Raw genomic sequence first — 18434 nt, forward strand, 5'->3', positions numbered from 1 at the left:
CTGAGAACCTGAATAACTTGTGCAGAGCCAAGGCCATATTTTGCCACCTTATCTTGCAAATCTTGGACCACTTGTCAGGCAATCACATCATGCCTGTCAGCTTGTCCCATATTTGAGACAGCTTTATACATGGGAAAAGCTTGAATCACTCTTTGTGGTGGAACATTGTCTTCCTGAACCACCTGTGTCTCCTCCACAGATGCTGGATTACCTGTTTGACTGACATCTGTGGCCCCTTCCCCCAGATCTGGTGTGGTGCCAGCTTCCCAGCATGGCATTCCCACCCTTTCTATCAGGTTCCAATCCCCAGTCTCTAAAGCTCACATCTTAACTGCTTCCCAAAACTGGCAAGGGTTCTTGGGGTGCACAGTCACCCGACAGGGGGCCAAAGTCCAGAGATTACTCAGGGACGATGACGCCGCCTGTCGGTGCTGGCGTTCTGCCGCTAGGGCACGCCCCCGCCTGGGGGCTGGCTGTTGGCATTCATCGCTGTCGCTGTCCTAATCCAGGGATGGGGAGGACAGCCTGTGGGCAGCAGGGGGTGGTGGGTTGGCCAGAGGCTCTGAAGTTGGCGGACCAACTGCGGACTGTGAAGCTGAGTGGCTGGTTACAAGCCCTGCTGTGGGGCGGCCAGCCGCCAGCGGTGCCACAGCCGGGGGCCCAGCCGCGGATGGCACAACTGGAGGTGTGGCGGCGGGCAGCGTGGCGGTGGGTGGCGGCACTGCTGGCACTGCTGTGGGGGCTACAGGCGTGGCTGCCACCGGCACAGGCTGCAATGGCAAAGCTGCAAAAGACATTAAGTAAATCAAGTCAGCTGCCGCACAGGGAGTAGGAGGAGGCAGTTGTTCGGCAACTAAAGGTGTGGGGGGTGAAAGGGAACACAGCTCCTGTTGTGTGATTTACCAATTGGAGAGACGCTGCTGGTGCGGCAGTCACTGTTGCTGTTGTCTGCGCAGGCGCCATGGAAAAGGGGGGGAAGCTGGCAGGGGGTGTGACGTTGGCTGGAACAAATGCTCGCCAGCAGGCGCTGACGATGGGTGCAGCCAGTACATCTGTGCAGGCTCCACGGCTGACAACAAGGAAGCTGATGGAGCGACCGGTCTAGCTGTGGTGACCGCCGCTGATGGAGGTGGTTCCGACCTCACCCACGGTGCAGGGGGGGAAATCTGAGTCGGGAGCAGCAGCTCCTGCTGGCCATGAAAGAGTTGGTCCCCAGCTTGCAGGGGGGGGTGAGGCAGAGTGGAAATTTTCCAAAGATCCATTTTGATTTAGGTGAAATGTACATCTTTGAGTTAAGTCTGTAGCTTGCTGTTTAGTCTGACTGCCTGTTCTCGCAAAGGGCCTGTGCTTGAAGGGACTGCTTCAGCCAAAGGACAAGAGATAAGGGGGGGGGGGGGGGGGGGGGCAGGCAGAGCAGGGCAACCTGACCCAGGAGTTCTTTCTGATAAAGAAGAATTAGTGGCAAGTGTCCCATGAAATCAGTGGAATGAATATGTATGAACCAATTGTGAAATTGCATGCATATGTATTTGAGAGGGAGATAAAAGGGGATCTAGAGTTCCCAGAGGTATGCATGTCATTTTAGGGGAATGATTCCCACATGTGTCCAGCGCTGTAATAAACATACCGGCTTTACAACTTTCACAAAAGTTGTGGTGTTTGTTTGCTTCTGCAAATCGGGGGAAAGCGGGGCCGGCAGGCAGGGCCAAGCAGCTTGTGGGACAGCATAAGGCCATCCCACTGGGTGAGGCAAGGCTGGCCAAAACACAGACGTGTCACTGTTGAGGCGGTCAGGACATAAAGCAGTCTCAGTTGGCAACTCTTTATTCTTGAACATGGCTGATCTTTTATACACTTTCCAATTGTTTATGCTTCTTCTACCTTAACTATTGGCCACAATAAATCAACATAATTCTATTGGTGAAAAATTACGGTGACTTAACTAACTTTCTAAAAATACTTCGTCCAACTGCAGAGTTCTTATCTTTCTTCAGTTCCTCTCTTCTCTTGGTCTCCTTGGTGACAGCCTTGGAGAGAGCTCCTTATCAGCTTCTTCTTGCTTCTCACTCCTTTAGCTAACAGGCCCGCTGTTAGCCCCTTCCGCAATTCCCCCTTTTTGTTTTTGAACTGTAAATACAGCTGCTATGGATTTTTGCAGGGCCCTTTGCAAAAATCCAAGCAGACAGGGAAAACACAAAACAACAATCACAACCATCAACAAAATTAACATTCCCATTCTTAATACAACCTTTCCTGTCCTTCATCCATCTATAAGTACTTTTTACATTTCTTAACTATTTTATCCTTAAGACTAATGAAATACATGTCCTGATAGATGGTCTTAGCCAGTGTCATCCGCACGTTCTGCTTCAGCTGCAGAACCATCCATCCTGTCCCTTCCTGCGCACTCCAGATAGGGTTTAATACAGCGAGCAGGAACCCATTGAGTAACATTATCTGTCAAAACACAAGCATAACCCCTCCCCCAGGTTATTAGTTCCCCTGGACCACACCACATACCAGTAATTAAATCCTTGACCCATACCTTGACATTTCTACAGAAATCTGGTTGCTTAGAATTCAAAGAGGAAAAATGGTAAAAAATTGGAGATAACTGTGAGTCTGGTAGGGGACGCAAAAAGTTTAACACATAAACAGCTTTATCTAATCTTACTTGAGGTGACTCCTTGTCACCGACATGTTTTATGAAAAAACCTTTCTTTAAGATTTTTTCCCTCCTGAAAAGCTGAGAAGCCTCAAGAACAAAATGCAAACAATTCTTATCTGCTGCTGTGGAATGCAACAGGGGGATCTGTGATTGGTCTCATCTAGTTGTTTCTAATTAATAGCCAATCACAGTCCAGCTATCCAGACTGTCTCAGTCAGAGACAAACCTTTGTTGTTCATTCCTTTTCTATTCTTAACTAACCTTCTGCTGAAATCCTTTCTTCTATTCTTTTAGTATAGTTTTAATATATTTTATATCATAAAATAATAAATCAGCCTTCTGAAACATAGAGTCAACTTTCTCGTCTCTTCCCTTATCCTGGGACCCCTGTGAACATCATCACAACTCCTGTTGCATTCCCGCTTTTTGTTTTTGAACCTGACATTTAAGAAGACCATGAGCCCTTCCAATGATTGCTTGGCCTGTGGGGACATGTGGAATGCCTGTTGAATGCTCAATGCCCCAAGCACAAAAGAATGCTTACATTTTCTGCGAAGCATATGCTGGGCCATTATCTGTTTTTATGTGACACGGAACACCTAGGATAGAAAAGGCATGATAAAAATACGAATAGCATCATGAGTTTTTTCTCCTGTGAATGCTGAAGCAACCATTGCATGAGAAAAAGTATCAACTGTGACATGAACATACTTAAAGCGACCAAATTCTGACATTTTAGTAACATCAATTTGCCATTCCTCTAAAGCAGAAAGACCCCTAGGGTTAGTACCATAATAGTGAGTAACATGAGTCATGTGACAGTCAGGACAAGAAGAAAGAATTAATTTTGCTTCACCAGGAGACAATTTAAATTGCTGCTGTAAAGCTTGAGCACTCTGATGAAAAAATTGATGTGATAAAATTGCCTGCTGCAACACATTAGGTACAGTTTTGATTGCAGCAGCAGCTACTAGAGAATCTACATAGGCATTGCCTTTCACAAAAAATCCCGGAAATGATGTATGGCTGCGAATGTGCATGATGAAGTAAGGATGTTTTCAAGCACCAATAACTGTCCATAACTTCACTAACATGATAAACAATGGTTTCTCTTGAATATTATACAACACTGCTTGATCTAAAAGTTTAACCAAATTTGCAACATAAATGGAATCAGTAACTATATTTACAGAACCAGGAAATAAAGTAAAAGCCAAAAGGACAGCACAAAGTTCAACCAATTGAAGAGATCCCTGCTGGATCATTGTCTCATATTCCCAGTGATCGTCCTTTCTCCAAGCCACAGCTGCTTTTCCGGTTTTCCCAGATCCATCTGTAAAACCTGTTATACCTTCCACTGGAATAGGAGAACAAATTTGTTTCCCTTCAAAAGGAATCTCTTTGGTCAGTTTTAAAACAGGATGAGAAGGTAAATGGTATTTTATTTGGCCTGTAAAACAAGATAAGGCAGATTGCAACTTGATTATTTTGAAAGCACCATTCAAAATACCACTGTTGTACAGGTATCACAATGGTCACAGGGTCCTGTCCCAAAATCTCATGACAACGCCTGCGGCCTTTGATGATAATATCTGCAAAAAGCTCATAAAGTCCTGGATCTGTTTTCCGAGATCTGAAAAATAAAAATATCCATTCCAGAATATGCAGTTGATCTTCCCAATTATCACTCCATTGACACAGTATTCCACATGGTATTTCATAGTCCTTCAAAATAAACAATTTAACACCAACAGAGGTATCTATCTGTTAAAAAAATTTTGTGCTAAGGCTAATTCAATTTCTTCTAGGGCTTTTTTTGTTGCTGGGGTCAATTGCCTCCTATCAGTAGAGGAGGTGATCCCTGAGAGCAAATCAAACAATGGTTGCATCTGATGATTAGTTATGCCTAGATATGATCGAATCCAACCTATTAAACCAACCAATTTCTGTACATCAGTAGCAGTTTTAACATCAATGTCTAACTTCACAGGCTGAGGCATAACTTGAGTGTTAGTCACCAACATACCTAGGTATTTCCAAGGCATGTGTTCCTGCACTTTCTCTGGGGCAATGATCAGACCAAAAGCTTTCAAATTTGTCACTGCACATTGTTTAAGAGCTGATAATTGTTGTTTGTTATCAATTTTGCAATTGCTACCACACTTTTGACAAGGCCTGTGCCACAAACCATTGACAAATAGTTGGCAAATTTTTCATGCCTAGGGGAAGTACCCTCCATTTATATCTTTTATTGGGTTCAGCATGATTTATGGAAGGCACAGTAAAAGCAAATTTTTCTTTGTCTTGCTCAGCCAATGGAATAGTGAAAAAACAATCCTTCAGATCAATGACAACTATTTGCCATTCCTGTGGAATCATCATAGGTGGAGGAAGGCCTGGTTGTAAAGCTCCCATTGTTGCCATTACAGCATTTATCTGCCGTAAATCATGTAAAAGTCTCCATTTTCCTGATTTCTTTTTTAATACAAAAACAGGGGTATTCCAGGGGCTGAATGATTCCTCAATATGTCCTGCTTGCAATTGTTCTGTGACTAATTCTTGCAGGGTGGTAAGCTTTTCAGTAGTAAGGGGCCACTGGTCAACCCAGACAGGTTTATCTGTCAACCATGTCAGGGCTACAACTGGACGTTCATTGCCCTGCATCACAGTGGACCCTATTAAAAATCCATAGTAGTTTTGACACCCCATTGAGATAAACAATTTTGTCCCCACAAACTTTGAGGAGCATCGGCAACATAGGATCTGATGTTAGCTTGTTGGTCATCAGGATGTTTCACATTAATTACAATGTCTGACAAACCACCTGTTGTAGCACCACCCAACCCCAGAAGTCCAAAACTTGCATGAGTGAGAGGCCACGATTGAGCCCAGCAAAGTCGCGAGAGTATTGTGACATCTGCTCCAGTGTCAATCAAACCTGTTACTGATATGGTTCCTGGATGATATCCACTGGCTGTGAGGATGCATGTCTTTTCTGGACGGTTCTCAGTTACTTTCTCATTCCAGAACACTTGAGGTACTCCTGTTGATCCAAAACTTCCTGTGCCGCGACTTCGGTCCACTGCATTTGGAACAGAACTCACAAAAAGTACAATTTGAGCAATGCAAGTTCCTTTCTGAATAGTGACAGGAGGGTCATCAATGGATACCATAGCATGAATCTGTCCTAAATAATCAGCATCAATAAGTCCTAGATGCACATGAATACCTCTAAGCGTAGTTCTTGATCTTCCTATCAAAAACGCACTCAAGCCCCATCCTATCAGACCATGGGCATCAAGGGGCACTTTGCGTATTTCTTTTGTCAGAATGGTTACTGTGTCGGCAGTGGGTATATCAATCCCTGCGGACCCACTTGTTGCCCCTGAATATTGTTCGCAAAAGGGTAGCTTTGCAGTGCTGGGAAGGCCTGTATTTGCTGCTGTGGTTGTTGGGGTATTTGTTTCCCCACGCACCCCTTCACGCTCTTCTTTGGGTTTCCCAGCAACAGCTGACCATTTGCATGATATTTACTCCTGCATTTTTTAGCATAATGCCCAGATTTAGCACAACAATTGCATACAACATCACTGCTTGCACTTGGCTTAGATGTTGTTTTCTGGGTATTACACTGTGCCCTTACGTGCTCTTGTTGTCCACAATTATAGCATTTCGCTGAAGGTCTTAGAACTGCAGCAAGAGCTGCCATTTTATGCTCGACTGAACCAACTTTTGAGCAAGCAGCAATCATTTCAGGCCATGTGGGTTCCCCAGGTAAAGCATCAATAATCTTTTTGAAGTCTGGGTTTGCATTTTCTTTAACCAATTGTATACACAATCTGTGTAGCAAAGTTTCATCATCTATCTGTTTCTCAATAGCTGCAGCAAGTTTTTCCACAAATTGCAAAAATGGTTCTCTCATACCTTGTTGAATAGTAGCATATCTCTGTTTTGGAGCTGCCATTTCCATTCTTTTGATTAAAGCACTCATGACAATTTGCTGAGCTTGTGCCAAAATTGAAGGATCCCACCCTGTGTGTAAATCTGGGTTAGCAAAAGGCCCAGTGCTCAATAAGGCATCAACACCCACAGTATGACGAGGGTCGTGTTGAGGCAGCTGCATATTTGTTAAAGCTGTGCGCTCAGCCACTCACCTCCAAGTGTCTTGAAATACAACATATTGTACTGGCTGGAATAAAATCATAGCAAGATGCATGATGTCATAAGGTGCAAGCAGATCTGCATTAATTACATGTATTAATTGCATTACCTCTGAGGAATTAATACCATACTGAGCCACTTTTGACTGGAGATCTTGCACAACCCTCCAGGCAAAGACGTGATGACTATCATCCTGCCCTGTTCCAGGAGCTGCTTTAAAAACTGGAAAAGCCATAGGGTTATCACAAGCAATATTTACATTGGCACTGTTCTCCTGAGGTACTCTTGGAGCACCTAATCTTTCTATCATGTCCCAATTCTTTTCTTCAACTACTTTCCTCCTAACATATTCCCAAAACTGAAAGTGTCGAGGAAGCACAGTTACTTGACATGTGGGCAAAGTCCATGGGACTGTAAGGCTAGAGCTATTAGAAGGTAAACTGACAAGAGTTCCTTGCCCCAACTCAGGTGTTACTGCGGGCGACTCATCACTTGATTCGCTGTTGCTGTCACTGTCAGGTAACGGAGGATACGACCTTGCAGATTGTTCAAGCAGCTCAGAGGGAAGCGGGGGGGCAGATGGTCAGACTAGAGCGGAGGGAAGAGGGGGGGCAGATGGCTGGGTTTCTTTCTCTGCTAAAGACATTTCAGCTAACTGGCGTAGTTGTGTAGTATATACAGGCACCATTGCGAGCTGCGGCGGAGGTGTGAGATAAAGAGGTTTGGGGGTCTGATAAGAAGATACTATGGCAGGTTGCCCAGAAGTTTTGGCAGCTTTCCCAGAAGCCTTGGCAGCTTTCCCGGAAACTTTGGTAGCCTGCCTGGTAACTTGCATGGCACCTGGACTTTCTTCAAGGATAGATTCACCAAGTTCCCCATCAGAAGCCCCCTCTGCCTCATCCCCCCCATCAGTTTCTGTTATCAGCCACGATTCTTCATCCACGTCCCACTCTGCTTGTTCTCGCTCTGTTTTCCATTCCTTTAATGCCTCAAAGAGAGATCCCCAAGTACCAGCTAGATCGACAACAATTTTATCTCCCGCTCGGATAACTTCCCACAGTCTGTCCCCGACCTTTTTCCATGCTTTAACACTAAATGCTCTGTCAGGATCAGTGCCAAAATCCTGTGATTTGGCCCACAGCAATATACTATGAAGGGCATAGCCTGAAGTATTATTTCCCTTATTTCTTAACAAAACTTTCCATGTAGCCAAAACAGTCTCTTCGTATTTAGATAAATTATTTCCCATTATTACTAGTTGGTGGCTCATTCTTCCAGGTGTCTTGACAGGAGAAAATCAGGTCCGGACCTCCCTGTGGCTTCCACCTGCCACTCTCAGCTGCACCAACGCTGCCTCCCCCACTACGTCCCAGTGGGTCACAGTTTCCAATTGCTAGGACCCCGTATGGGTCCAGGCCGAGTATGTTCTTAATGGTGTTATATCATGTCGGGGTCACCAGATGTCGTTGTTGAGGCGATCATGACACAAACCAGAGACCACAAGCAGTCTCAGTTGGCAACTCTTTATTCTTGAACATGGCTGACCTTTTATAAACTTTCCAATTGTTTATGCTTCTTCTACCCTAACTATTGGCCACAATAAATCAACATAACACTATTGGTGAAAAGTTACAGTGACTTCAACTAACTTTCTAAAAATACTTTATCCAGCTGTAAAGTTCTCTTCTTATCTTTCTTCAGTTCCTCACTTCTCTTGGTCTCCTTGGTTACAGCCTTGGAGAGAGCTCCTTATCAGCTTCTTGCTTCTCACTCCTTTAGCTAACAGGCCCGCTGTTAGCCCCTTCCACAGACATGTCCGCTGCATCCCGTGGAGCATAGGCGGGCATCACTAGTGGCTGGAGCGGGGCCGGCTGTTGCAGCAGCTCACGAGCCGCTCTTAGTGGGGCAGGGGAAAGCCGATTGACTGGGTGCAGCAGCAACAGTTCTTGCACCGCCAGCGGCTGTTGAGGGGCTGAAAGCAGCATAAACAGGGAGGGGCCATCCCCCGGGCATGGCTGGGACGCGGCTATCGTGCTCGGCGGTGCCAGTTTTGTGGGAGGAGGATATGTTGGTCTCACAGAATCATAGGGATGAGGCTATTTTAGCAGAACATAATCTCTAGGCAAGAGATAGGTTCTGCAGGGGGGTCCCCACATCTCCCAACAGTCTGCAGGGAGCTGGAGAAAAGCTAGCAGCTGCCTGGCCTTCCAATCCTCCCCCCGGGGTGTCAGCATCCCCAGAGGCAACATCGTCAGCCTCTGAGGCCCCCATTTCCAATTCACTTTCCTTCTGGGTGTGGCCTCTGAAGACACAGGACAGGAGTCTCCATACAGGTATGAGTCGAGGCACAGTGGAATCCCCATTAGTAATTTCTTCCAAGAGCCGGTAGCCCAATGCCTCTCACAATTGCGGACTAAAAGCAGTCTCTATATCTACCAGAAAGTCATGAGATTTGGCCCAGGCAAGCAGAGTGCAGAGCGACTCATCTGACAGACTCCAATAAAGGAAATCATGTCCTCTACACAGAAACGATTGCGCGTTCTTCCCTAGAGAGGTGACTCCCCATCATGAAAACACTGGCCCCCAACCTCCAGCAAGAGAAACTGACTGCCCACTTTGCTGGGGAATTCGTTCCTGCCTGAGCTTTAAAGCTATCAGGGCAAAACCGTGATCCCAGTCCTTTCCAGGAGGACGTGGGGAAAGGCCGTTACCTCTCTGTGGGAACAGAGGGTGTCCAGATGTGGACAGGTTGCGCAGGCACCGGTGGGTCCTGGCAGAGTTCTGGCAGGGGTCTGAGGCGTCCCTTCGTCCATCCTGCAATCCACGAAGGGCTGACTGATGCAAATCACGTCAGGGTCACCAGATGTAGCTGTTGAGTAAGAAATGGACACAGACTCATCAGAAGGCTGATTGGCATAACATGCATGCCATATATTTGGAACTGCTCCGTTTATAAGCTGTTCCAATCTAGGTAGATTTGATTGGTCATTCAGTTAATACATTTAACCTGATTGGCTAATTAACAAGATGCCCTTCTTTGAGAAAAGCAAGAAAACAGAGAGTAGGAAAACAATACTTAAAGGTTGATTATAATAATAAGCTATCATTGTTTATCTTCAACTCCCTAAAGTCTCTCAGGCCAATTCTGGGAAAACTTATCTAGTTTTCTCGCTCTCTGACCAGGCTGTCACATCCACACATTTCCATTTTGGGGTTTGTTTTTGGTTTTTGTTTTGTGTCCAAGGTGGTTGCTGCCCACCCCCCTTCCCCCTGGCTCCCTGAGTATTGTGATGTGTGAGAGCCTGAAATTCCTGCGAGACTTGGGGGCGAAGGGGGGTTGCTTCCTTCCAGTGGGGCAATTCGTCTCAGCGGCCACACAGCACGATCCCTCTGACAAGAGATACTGTTGCCATGTGGGTTTTGCCCAGGTTTTTTTCTTTTCCTTTGGCACTGTAACTGGAGGTTACTGGCCTGCTTCTCTGCTGCTTGGGAGCCCAGAGCCAGTGTGTGCCATGCCGGGACCCGGGAGCACCCCATCCCCTAACGCGGCTGCCCACTCTGCACAGCCCGACCCCAGGACCTGCCATTGCCAGTGAGCTACCCAGGGGAGTGATTCCCTGTCCAGCCCTGCTGTTCTCTGCCACTGCTTCAGGGCTTCTTGCTACCTTTTAACCTGACATCTGGACACCCTGCAGCTTCTGGCATGGCCCTGGAGTCTCTGCTACACTTTGTCACCCTGGGTCTGCTTGACTGCCATTCCAGCTTGCTGCTTCAAAGGTTTCTGCTACAGCTCATTTCACCATCTGGAGGGGCATTGAGACTGCCCCTAGGGGTTTGTAAAGGAAGCCCCTTTTCTATCTCTTCCACCAGCTCGTTCGCCATTATTGTGTGAAGGGATGGCTGAGTTCGCACCACAGCGGCCTCTGCAGCTGTGGGGGAATCATGGCACCTGCCCTGCCCAGCTGGGAGCCACCAGCATCGCTGCCAGCTGTGACCATAATTACACCAAGGGGGAAAGTGCCTGACAGCTGAGAGAAGCCTGTTACTGGGTTTCTGTTTTTGTTTGTTGTTGCTGCCATTATTGTTGTTTGTTTGCCTTGTTATACACATATATATAGGTAAAGAACTGTTATTCCTTTTCCAATATCTTTGCCTGAAAGCCCCTTAATTTCAAAATTATAATAATTTGGAGGGAAGGGGGTCATATTTTCCATTTCCAAGGGAGGTTCCTGCCTTCCTTGGCAGATACCTGTCTTTCAAACTAAGACAGTTGGTATATGTTTTTTCCCTTTTTCTCCCCCTGGGATGCAGCTGCTTGTAGCAGGCGCAGGGCCGGCTACAGCTCCGTGGAGGGATGTTTAGAGATAGGTATTTGCTGAGTCATAGGAATTGAACCAGGAGTCCTCACTCTGGTCCTCCAGGCCTGCTTATCTCTCTGTGACCCCATAGGCTAGTTTCCCTAACCCTTACAATTGGTCAGTTTTCAATCCTCCCTAACCCTATAAAAGAGGCTGTCTTGGCCCATTTCTTTAGAAGAGCAGCTTCAAGACCCTTCGCGAGACCCTCAGAATAAACCATCGTGGAACACTTGGCCGCCTTCTCCTCTCTCATTTTTCGTCTGCCTTCCAGAAGCCACGGCCAGCCACAGCCCCTACAAGCAAGCTAAGAGCTGAAATCATAAAAGAGCTAATTTCCACTAAGAGCTGACAATCACTAAGCTTGCTAGGGGTCACGGCTGTGCCGCAGTCTGGCCTAGGGCACCCCAGCCTCCATAGGGCTGAGGTATCCGGCCTTAAGACTGCTTGCCTGGGGCGCTTACCCTACGAGGGATCAGCTATCCGGCTAAGAAGCTAGCCCCTGTGGCTTCATTTTATTTTACAGCTGCTTATGGAGATGAGAAGACACAGAGCATTACAGACACATCACCTGCCTCCTGCTTTATTCCTACATTGCATGACTTGTGGTGGTTGGTATTTGATTCATTTATTGGGAAGAGTTTTGCAGCCTGACTGCAGGAGCAGGTGGAGTAGAGCTCCTGTGCAACTTTTAACATGGGATCACAATCACTCACCCACACCTGGCACTCATTCTGATCTCTGGTCCTTCCTCTGAGACCCACACACACAGCTTGGCTGGCAGCTTAAATGAGGCAATTTCCATTAATATTAACACCCACAGAACTGTTGTGCCCCACCAGCTTAAGGCAGACTGGTATCTGCACACCTCCAGGCACCCAGAGACATTTCTACACTGGAAACTGACCTTGGCTTTGGGTTTGATACTAGTTGTACCCAAGTATCTGACATGGGACTCTGAGGAGGGACCCTCTGGAATCACAGCTCTGCTCCAGCAAGCTCCCCTAGCCCTTAGACAGTTCAAGACCGCAGCTAGCAGCTCCGACAGATGACCAGAAACAGGATAAAAGCTTTTCACTGAATGAAATAAAGAAGCCAAAGACTTGAATCTTTACCTTTTTTAATCAAAAACATAGTCTGTAACAGAATTTCAGGAAAGTTAACTACAGTATATTATCCACAAACTTGGTTGAATGAAAAACATACAGTAAGCTACAAAGGAACTACTGGGAATTCTGTTGACCGCTTATCAAAAGGCAATGGCTGAAAGAAGAAATGCTTAACTAGGCTTTCATGCTCAAAAAAACCCCTCTCACAGCAGGTTTTGGATTGTGGGTACTTCGCAGCTGTCAATCCAGCTGAATCACTTTGTCCTGTTACAAAACTTCACCAGAAAGATACAGGAGCAAGAAAGTGCTATGTGGTTTTGGTGAACTTATACAAGTCCTGCAAATTTAGGAGCGATGTATCACCCAAAAGGCACAACAGCAGCCAACAGTGTCAAAACCTCTTGAGATATTGTTGACAGTAGTTCTGCTTTCACGAGGTCCCACCAAGTGAAACTTTCACGTTGCTGAAAAGTCAAGTCAGTTCTTGGGGACGTCAGCAGTATCATGTGCAGTAGCTTTGAGTCACACGCCTTAGATAATTTTCAGAAACACACAATCAAGAAGAGTGTTTTGAAAGTGAATGACATAATAAAAGGAGGCGTTCATCATCCAGCCCCTAGGGCTGGTAGAGAAGCACTTTCCATTTTTGTTTCCCTGTCCAGGACCAAAGTGCATTAGAGGTTAGAAGCATGAGCACAAAGCTGGTTCACACACATGCCTATGACAGGCAACTTGCAAGTCTTAGTCCCAAGAACAATGCCATGGTCCTCAAAAACCTGATACCAGTCATAGAAATACTCCTGTTATCAGCAGGACCAGGCAAGACCATAGCTTTTAAAGTCTTTCAAAAACCAAAAGAAGGTAACCTCTCCAAAACTGCATCCTTAAAAATACCTGACAACTAAGCATCTTAGAATTTTATAGAGCAGATGTTAATTAGCATGGGACCTGAGAGGAGGGGGGGGAGGAAAGAGGATTTCTTAAATGAAGTCTGAATCTCACTTAGATGAAGATCCACGTGGCTGTCTTTAATCAGTTGCATTAAAGTGACCAGTAAACCCAGTCACTCTGTGTAACAGAGTAAAAATGCAAATTGAGAAGACAGTCCTTTCTAAAGCACTAACTCTTCAAAGAAGAGATTAAAGACGCCTCAATAAAGACCATTATCAAGACATAACATTTAAAGGGTTTACAGGCAGAAGCCCCTCCTATATACACTGGTATACAAATTTTGTAATGGTTCTTAGTAAAAGAACAGAGGCAGTTGTTCCTGAGCCACACAGAGACAATGCTGTCATCAGAAGTGTTACGAGAAGATGGTCTCAAAGGTAAGGCACAGGAGTTGGACACAGGTTCGATGAGTACTGCTGCTACAGACCTGTTTGGTGACTGGGGGAGACCATTGTCTTGTTTGCAGTGTAGGTTCCTCCCTAGAAAGCAGAAGGGTACTTCCCAGGTCTTCAGTAGGCCAGAGCTGTAAATGAAGTGGTTTATATCACAGCCAGTGGCTCCAGGTCTCTGAGCACATCATTCTCATCAAGCCCAGAAAAGTGATGAAAGGAACAACCAGTTTCAACCACCACTGTTTAGCGGTTATGGCTCCTTCCAAGGGATTCCTGTAGAATTAAGTATTTTTAAACCATTCCAGAGAAAAGCTTTTCTCTCCTACATCTCTACCATGTTAACCTTAAATGCCCTCGCTTTCAAAACTAACAGTAACACAGATAAAGCAATCTAAACCTTCTGATGTTAATCCCAGCTCACCAGTATATGAAGTGAAATTACATAGTATTTCAGCACAATGTGTTTTTTGAGGAGCACATAATCAAGGGTAAGAAACACAGAGGTAATTACTTCATTAAAAGAACTAAGCAGAGCAGACAAGGGAACAGGATTGCAAGCAGGAGATTGCTAGCTGAAAAAATACTTGTTGAATTTGAAACATTCAGAGCTGAAGGAGACACAATTTTGGCATCGTTGACATTCCTGCCTGCTGCATGTATAGGGGTCATCATGGCTATCGAGTAGCTGTCGTTCTTCAACTCTCAGAAAAAGACAAATGCAAGACTCAAAGATTCAGTGTGCAGCCACTGAAGGGTTTCTAATCCATTATGCACTACCTTTTATGCCTTGTCATAAAAGTACAAAAAATTAAGTTAAATGCATATTAAGAAATAAAAATGAGATTCTCTCATTTTGACCTTTAACATTTACAACAGCATCTTATCAGAAACTGCCTGGTAGAGAAGATGAATGCCTTTTCAGTATTTGTACTGCCTCACACAATGCTCAGATTTCTCCTGACGTGGAGCCTGCAATTTCTTGTTTTTGATAAACTCATCTGACATTATTTTGTTGTTCTATTCCAAACATTTTGGGCCATCTAAATACTACACTGCAGGTGCAGACTTTAGGAGACTTGCAAAACATCTGCAAAGAAAACTATTCTTAAAAGTTGAATTCTTTCAGACCATAGTACAGGCCAATACACCAACAGGTGGAAGCAATCTTTCACTATTTTATCAAAGTTTGGCATAATCAAAGCAGAAGCAACTGGTACAGAAAGTTGTCCGTGAAGCAGTCATATACAGATCAGTCATCCATCAATAAAAACACCTTGCAAAGCCACAAAGTTAAATAGGGAGTAAGCTCATGGACTCCTAATCAAATGAACAGCCTGTTATAAACAATTCATCAGTCAGAAGGTTACATACTTTCCAAACACTGAGGCACCTTTAACCCAGCAGTAAGCACAGGGTAGATAATCTAATAGGGAGGCTGGCAATAAAAACATGTAGTCAGGCTTTTAATTTCTTCCCCCAAATCAAGGTTTCTGTTGTGGATAAAGCGTAACCAAGCTGCCGGTTAATAAGCTTCTCTGAGGATGTGGTCTGAATCCTCTACTGAGTGTTCCTCAAGACAGTGAAGCAGCTTGCTTTGCAAACAAAATAGATCACTTGGGAGAGAAAGAAAAATGAAAAAGGTGTTAAACTAAAGGCCATGAGGAAAGCAAACACTATTTTCCCATACATCAAGAAGTTGCCACATATGTCAAAAGAAAAAGTGATCTCATTAGAAGTTAGTCTGAAGAAGACAGCGCTGTTAGTGAAAATACAGAGAAAATGGATCCATTTCTGGCCATTACTCCCAGATCATCTGTCTTCTGTACCTCCACACTTAAGAGAAACAATGACTGCTGACTTAATAAAAATTCCAGCATATGGGAGAAGCAATAACTAAACCCTTTGGCACAGCCCTCTATAGATTTCGGAAACTATGCAAGAAACTTGTCCAAAAGCTTTTAAATAATCTCTTCCAAGACTTCTGTTAACCACTCCAGCTGTTTTGCCAGGTCAGCTCAGCACAGCAGGCAGACCGAACCTGCAGCACTTGAAGAACTTCAGTGTATGTCCTTCTAAGCCTGTTTAATTAAGCTCCAACTCCCTACACACATGCTAAAAAAGAAGGAATTTCTGCTCTCTCTCCATACCCCAAACAGTCAAAAAGATATATCCTCAGGACACACTTTTATTGAGAAGCAGTGGAAGTAAGAAAAATTGGACTTGTTCCTGGCAAATTTAAACCAACAAAAATTCCTACCACTATTGGCTGCTGCAGGTTTTGCAAAGGAAAGGAATCCATCGCTCAAGATCAATGGTTTCAAGATGCAGAATTACATTATATAAGCAAACTAAATTTATAAAAATCAGGATTTTCATAATTTTATTTATACTATTAGCTAGAGAGAAAGCATACACATTGTATCTGTCATACAGAGAATACATTTGCAGGTTTTTTTACTCTAAATTATCTATATAAAGTCATTGCCAATTGATACGGCCATTGATGGCATAGGGCTTAAAATAACCAAGAGCTATAAAAAACAAGTTTGCCATCCTGCCCTGAGTGGAAATGGTGAACAGATACAAAAACTGAATCCTAAATATTGATGTAATATTATACATGATTTAATGGTATATGCAAGTAAAAAGAGTCATGCAACTTCTTTAAATACCTGCCAAATTTTAGTTGAGTAAAATCATAGAAGTCAATAGTAATTATGAAAATATGTTCCTTCCATTAGGTGCTTGTTACGCAATTTCAGGGGCAACTTTGCAGACTAGGTATTTCATGTTATTTGAGTGTCAGCACTGAAAGTATCCATTTTCTTTAGTGTTTTAAAACTCACCTGTCTATATAAATAAAAATCTAAGATATCTTCTTAAAAAAATAGTGAAGGAAAAGCCACATTTCTTTTCCTTGCCATTTTTAATCAGTGCCAACAACATATGTCTCATCCCCTCACTTTTTGGCAGCCTCTACATTTTAATCTGGAAAAATCATAACAAGATTGTCAAAAAATAATAGTCTTCTGTTAACTATTGTTCCCTAAAAAGAACATCACAAATCAGCTGGAACTTAAAAGCTGCTACAAGGTAAATGTTTGTAACTAGTAGAAGGAATTTTCAGATATAAATATATATATAATATATATTCTGCATACAAAAGGCTCCTGTGAGACTTATGACCAAGATGCCATAATAGAGAAGGAAAGTTTCAAAGGGAACAAACCCAATACTATAAAGTCTCTATAAGGCATTTACCTTTCACCTTAAGCCCTGTATTATGACAAGTTCTGAAAAAAACTGAAATCCTAATTCTGCATGTTCATTTCTTTCTGCTTAGAGCAAGATGGCAAACACATTTTTAAAACCTGGGTTTAGAAGATTAAGTAGAACAAACGTAAATTATATCTTCAGGTTATAAACAGTACTGTATTTTACAATCCATCATCCTCACAATATAATGGCCTGTAGCAGTGCAGCAGAGGGATCTCAGTCTAAAGGCTGTGGGTCTGCAATAGGCATGGTATGAAGTACTTCATCTAGAAGCTGGAGGGCACGATGTAAGTGAATTTCAATCCAGCATGGTGTCTCTTTGATGCTCTGCCTTGGGTAATCAGGTCCCCAACCTTTTACAAAACTCATCCTGAGTATGCATAAGCGTCGAAGGTCATCTACACCAATTCCAGCAGCAGCTGACAAACCTAAACAGAAGTTTCAAGTAAGTGTTCAGACATGTTCTTTTATCATGTTTATTAAGCCATTCCCGTTTGCTTGGCTTTTGCTTTACATACAATTCCCTTTCACCACAGCCAAGGCCAGTCCATATTTCTAGATCTCTGCTATAATGAATGCAGCAATTAATTTGCGTTTTTTAAAATTAATTTTTTTTTCATCATTCTGCAATCTTGGAAGGGTGCTGAAATATAAAACTCTATAATAAAGCAGATAGGATGACACCCAATGTCTTATGTGATACAATATACGTAACCCTTATGTAGATGTAAAAATACACTTATTCTTGATGTTTGCCAAATGCTGCATTTTCAGCATAGGAAATCAGACTGACCACCTGCAGGAAGCTGGATTAACAAACAACACTACTTACATGTAATAAAAAGATGAATACTGCTAGCAAACTTCAAATCGCCAACTATGGCTAAGACAAAAGTTAAACACATTTCTCCAAGATGCCTTCAGCAATTTGTAAGATAGCTGGAAAGAGCCATGTAGCAATACAAGGAATACAGAAAACACTATGGCACATAAAGCAGCCTGAGACATGTAAGTGCTTCCACTTTTAAAAGTACTTACAAACAAAAACAATCCAACCACAAAAAACCCCACCCTCACACTCTCTTCTTCCTCTTCTCAAGGATCTTAAGTCTTCCTAAACATAGTCAAGGACTTTGTTGCCAAGTAATCCCTATTGTTTTGAGTAATATTTTTATGAGCTTGGATCCAAGCAGCCAAAAGTATCTCTGTTTAAAGTAATAGTTATGCTATTTGACCTTGTATATAACATGCTTTCTGTCATACTGCAACACTTCTTGCAGTACAATAAGCAGCCACTTCCGTATCCAACATTCCCTGAAGACTACAGAATGAAAAATGGTGCGTGGAATGGGTACAAAGTGAATTAATACAGACTTAACAAAATGCCATCCCAGCCCCACCTTACCCCAATCCTGCTATTTCATTCCAAGTCTATCTGTACTGTTGCAGGGGCAGTGGGTGGGTGCTGTTATGAGGGAAAGCTGTGTTATTTGTTTTCAGGTAAGGAAAAAAGGAAACCAAG

The 18434-nt window shown here is 43.8% G+C and overlaps 1 protein-coding gene across 4 annotated transcripts in view; it reads right to left on the reverse strand.

Moving 5' to 3' along the window:
* Positions 1–1806: 1806 nt before the first annotated feature.
* LOC132341415 (mothers against decapentaplegic homolog 4-like) overlaps positions 1807–18434 on the reverse strand; it is a 36689-nt gene continuing 20061 nt past the window's right edge. For 2 of the 4 annotated variants that reach the window (XM_059872961.1, XM_059872959.1), the window contains exon 11: positions 1807–9698. In XM_059872961.1, the coding sequence (XP_059728944.1) occupies positions 9484–9698 (215 nt within the window). In that variant the 3' untranslated portion in view covers positions 1807–9483. Of the gene's footprint in view, positions 9699–12287; positions 17341–18434 lie in introns of those variants that run through there. The other 2 variants (XM_059872963.1, XM_059872960.1) reach the window with 1 other exon arrangement.

This window comes from Haemorhous mexicanus, chromosome W (assembly GCF_027477595.1).
Source record: "Haemorhous mexicanus isolate bHaeMex1 chromosome W, bHaeMex1.pri, whole genome shotgun sequence".
NCBI classification, from domain to species: Eukaryota; Metazoa; Chordata; class Aves; order Passeriformes; family Fringillidae; genus Haemorhous; species Haemorhous mexicanus.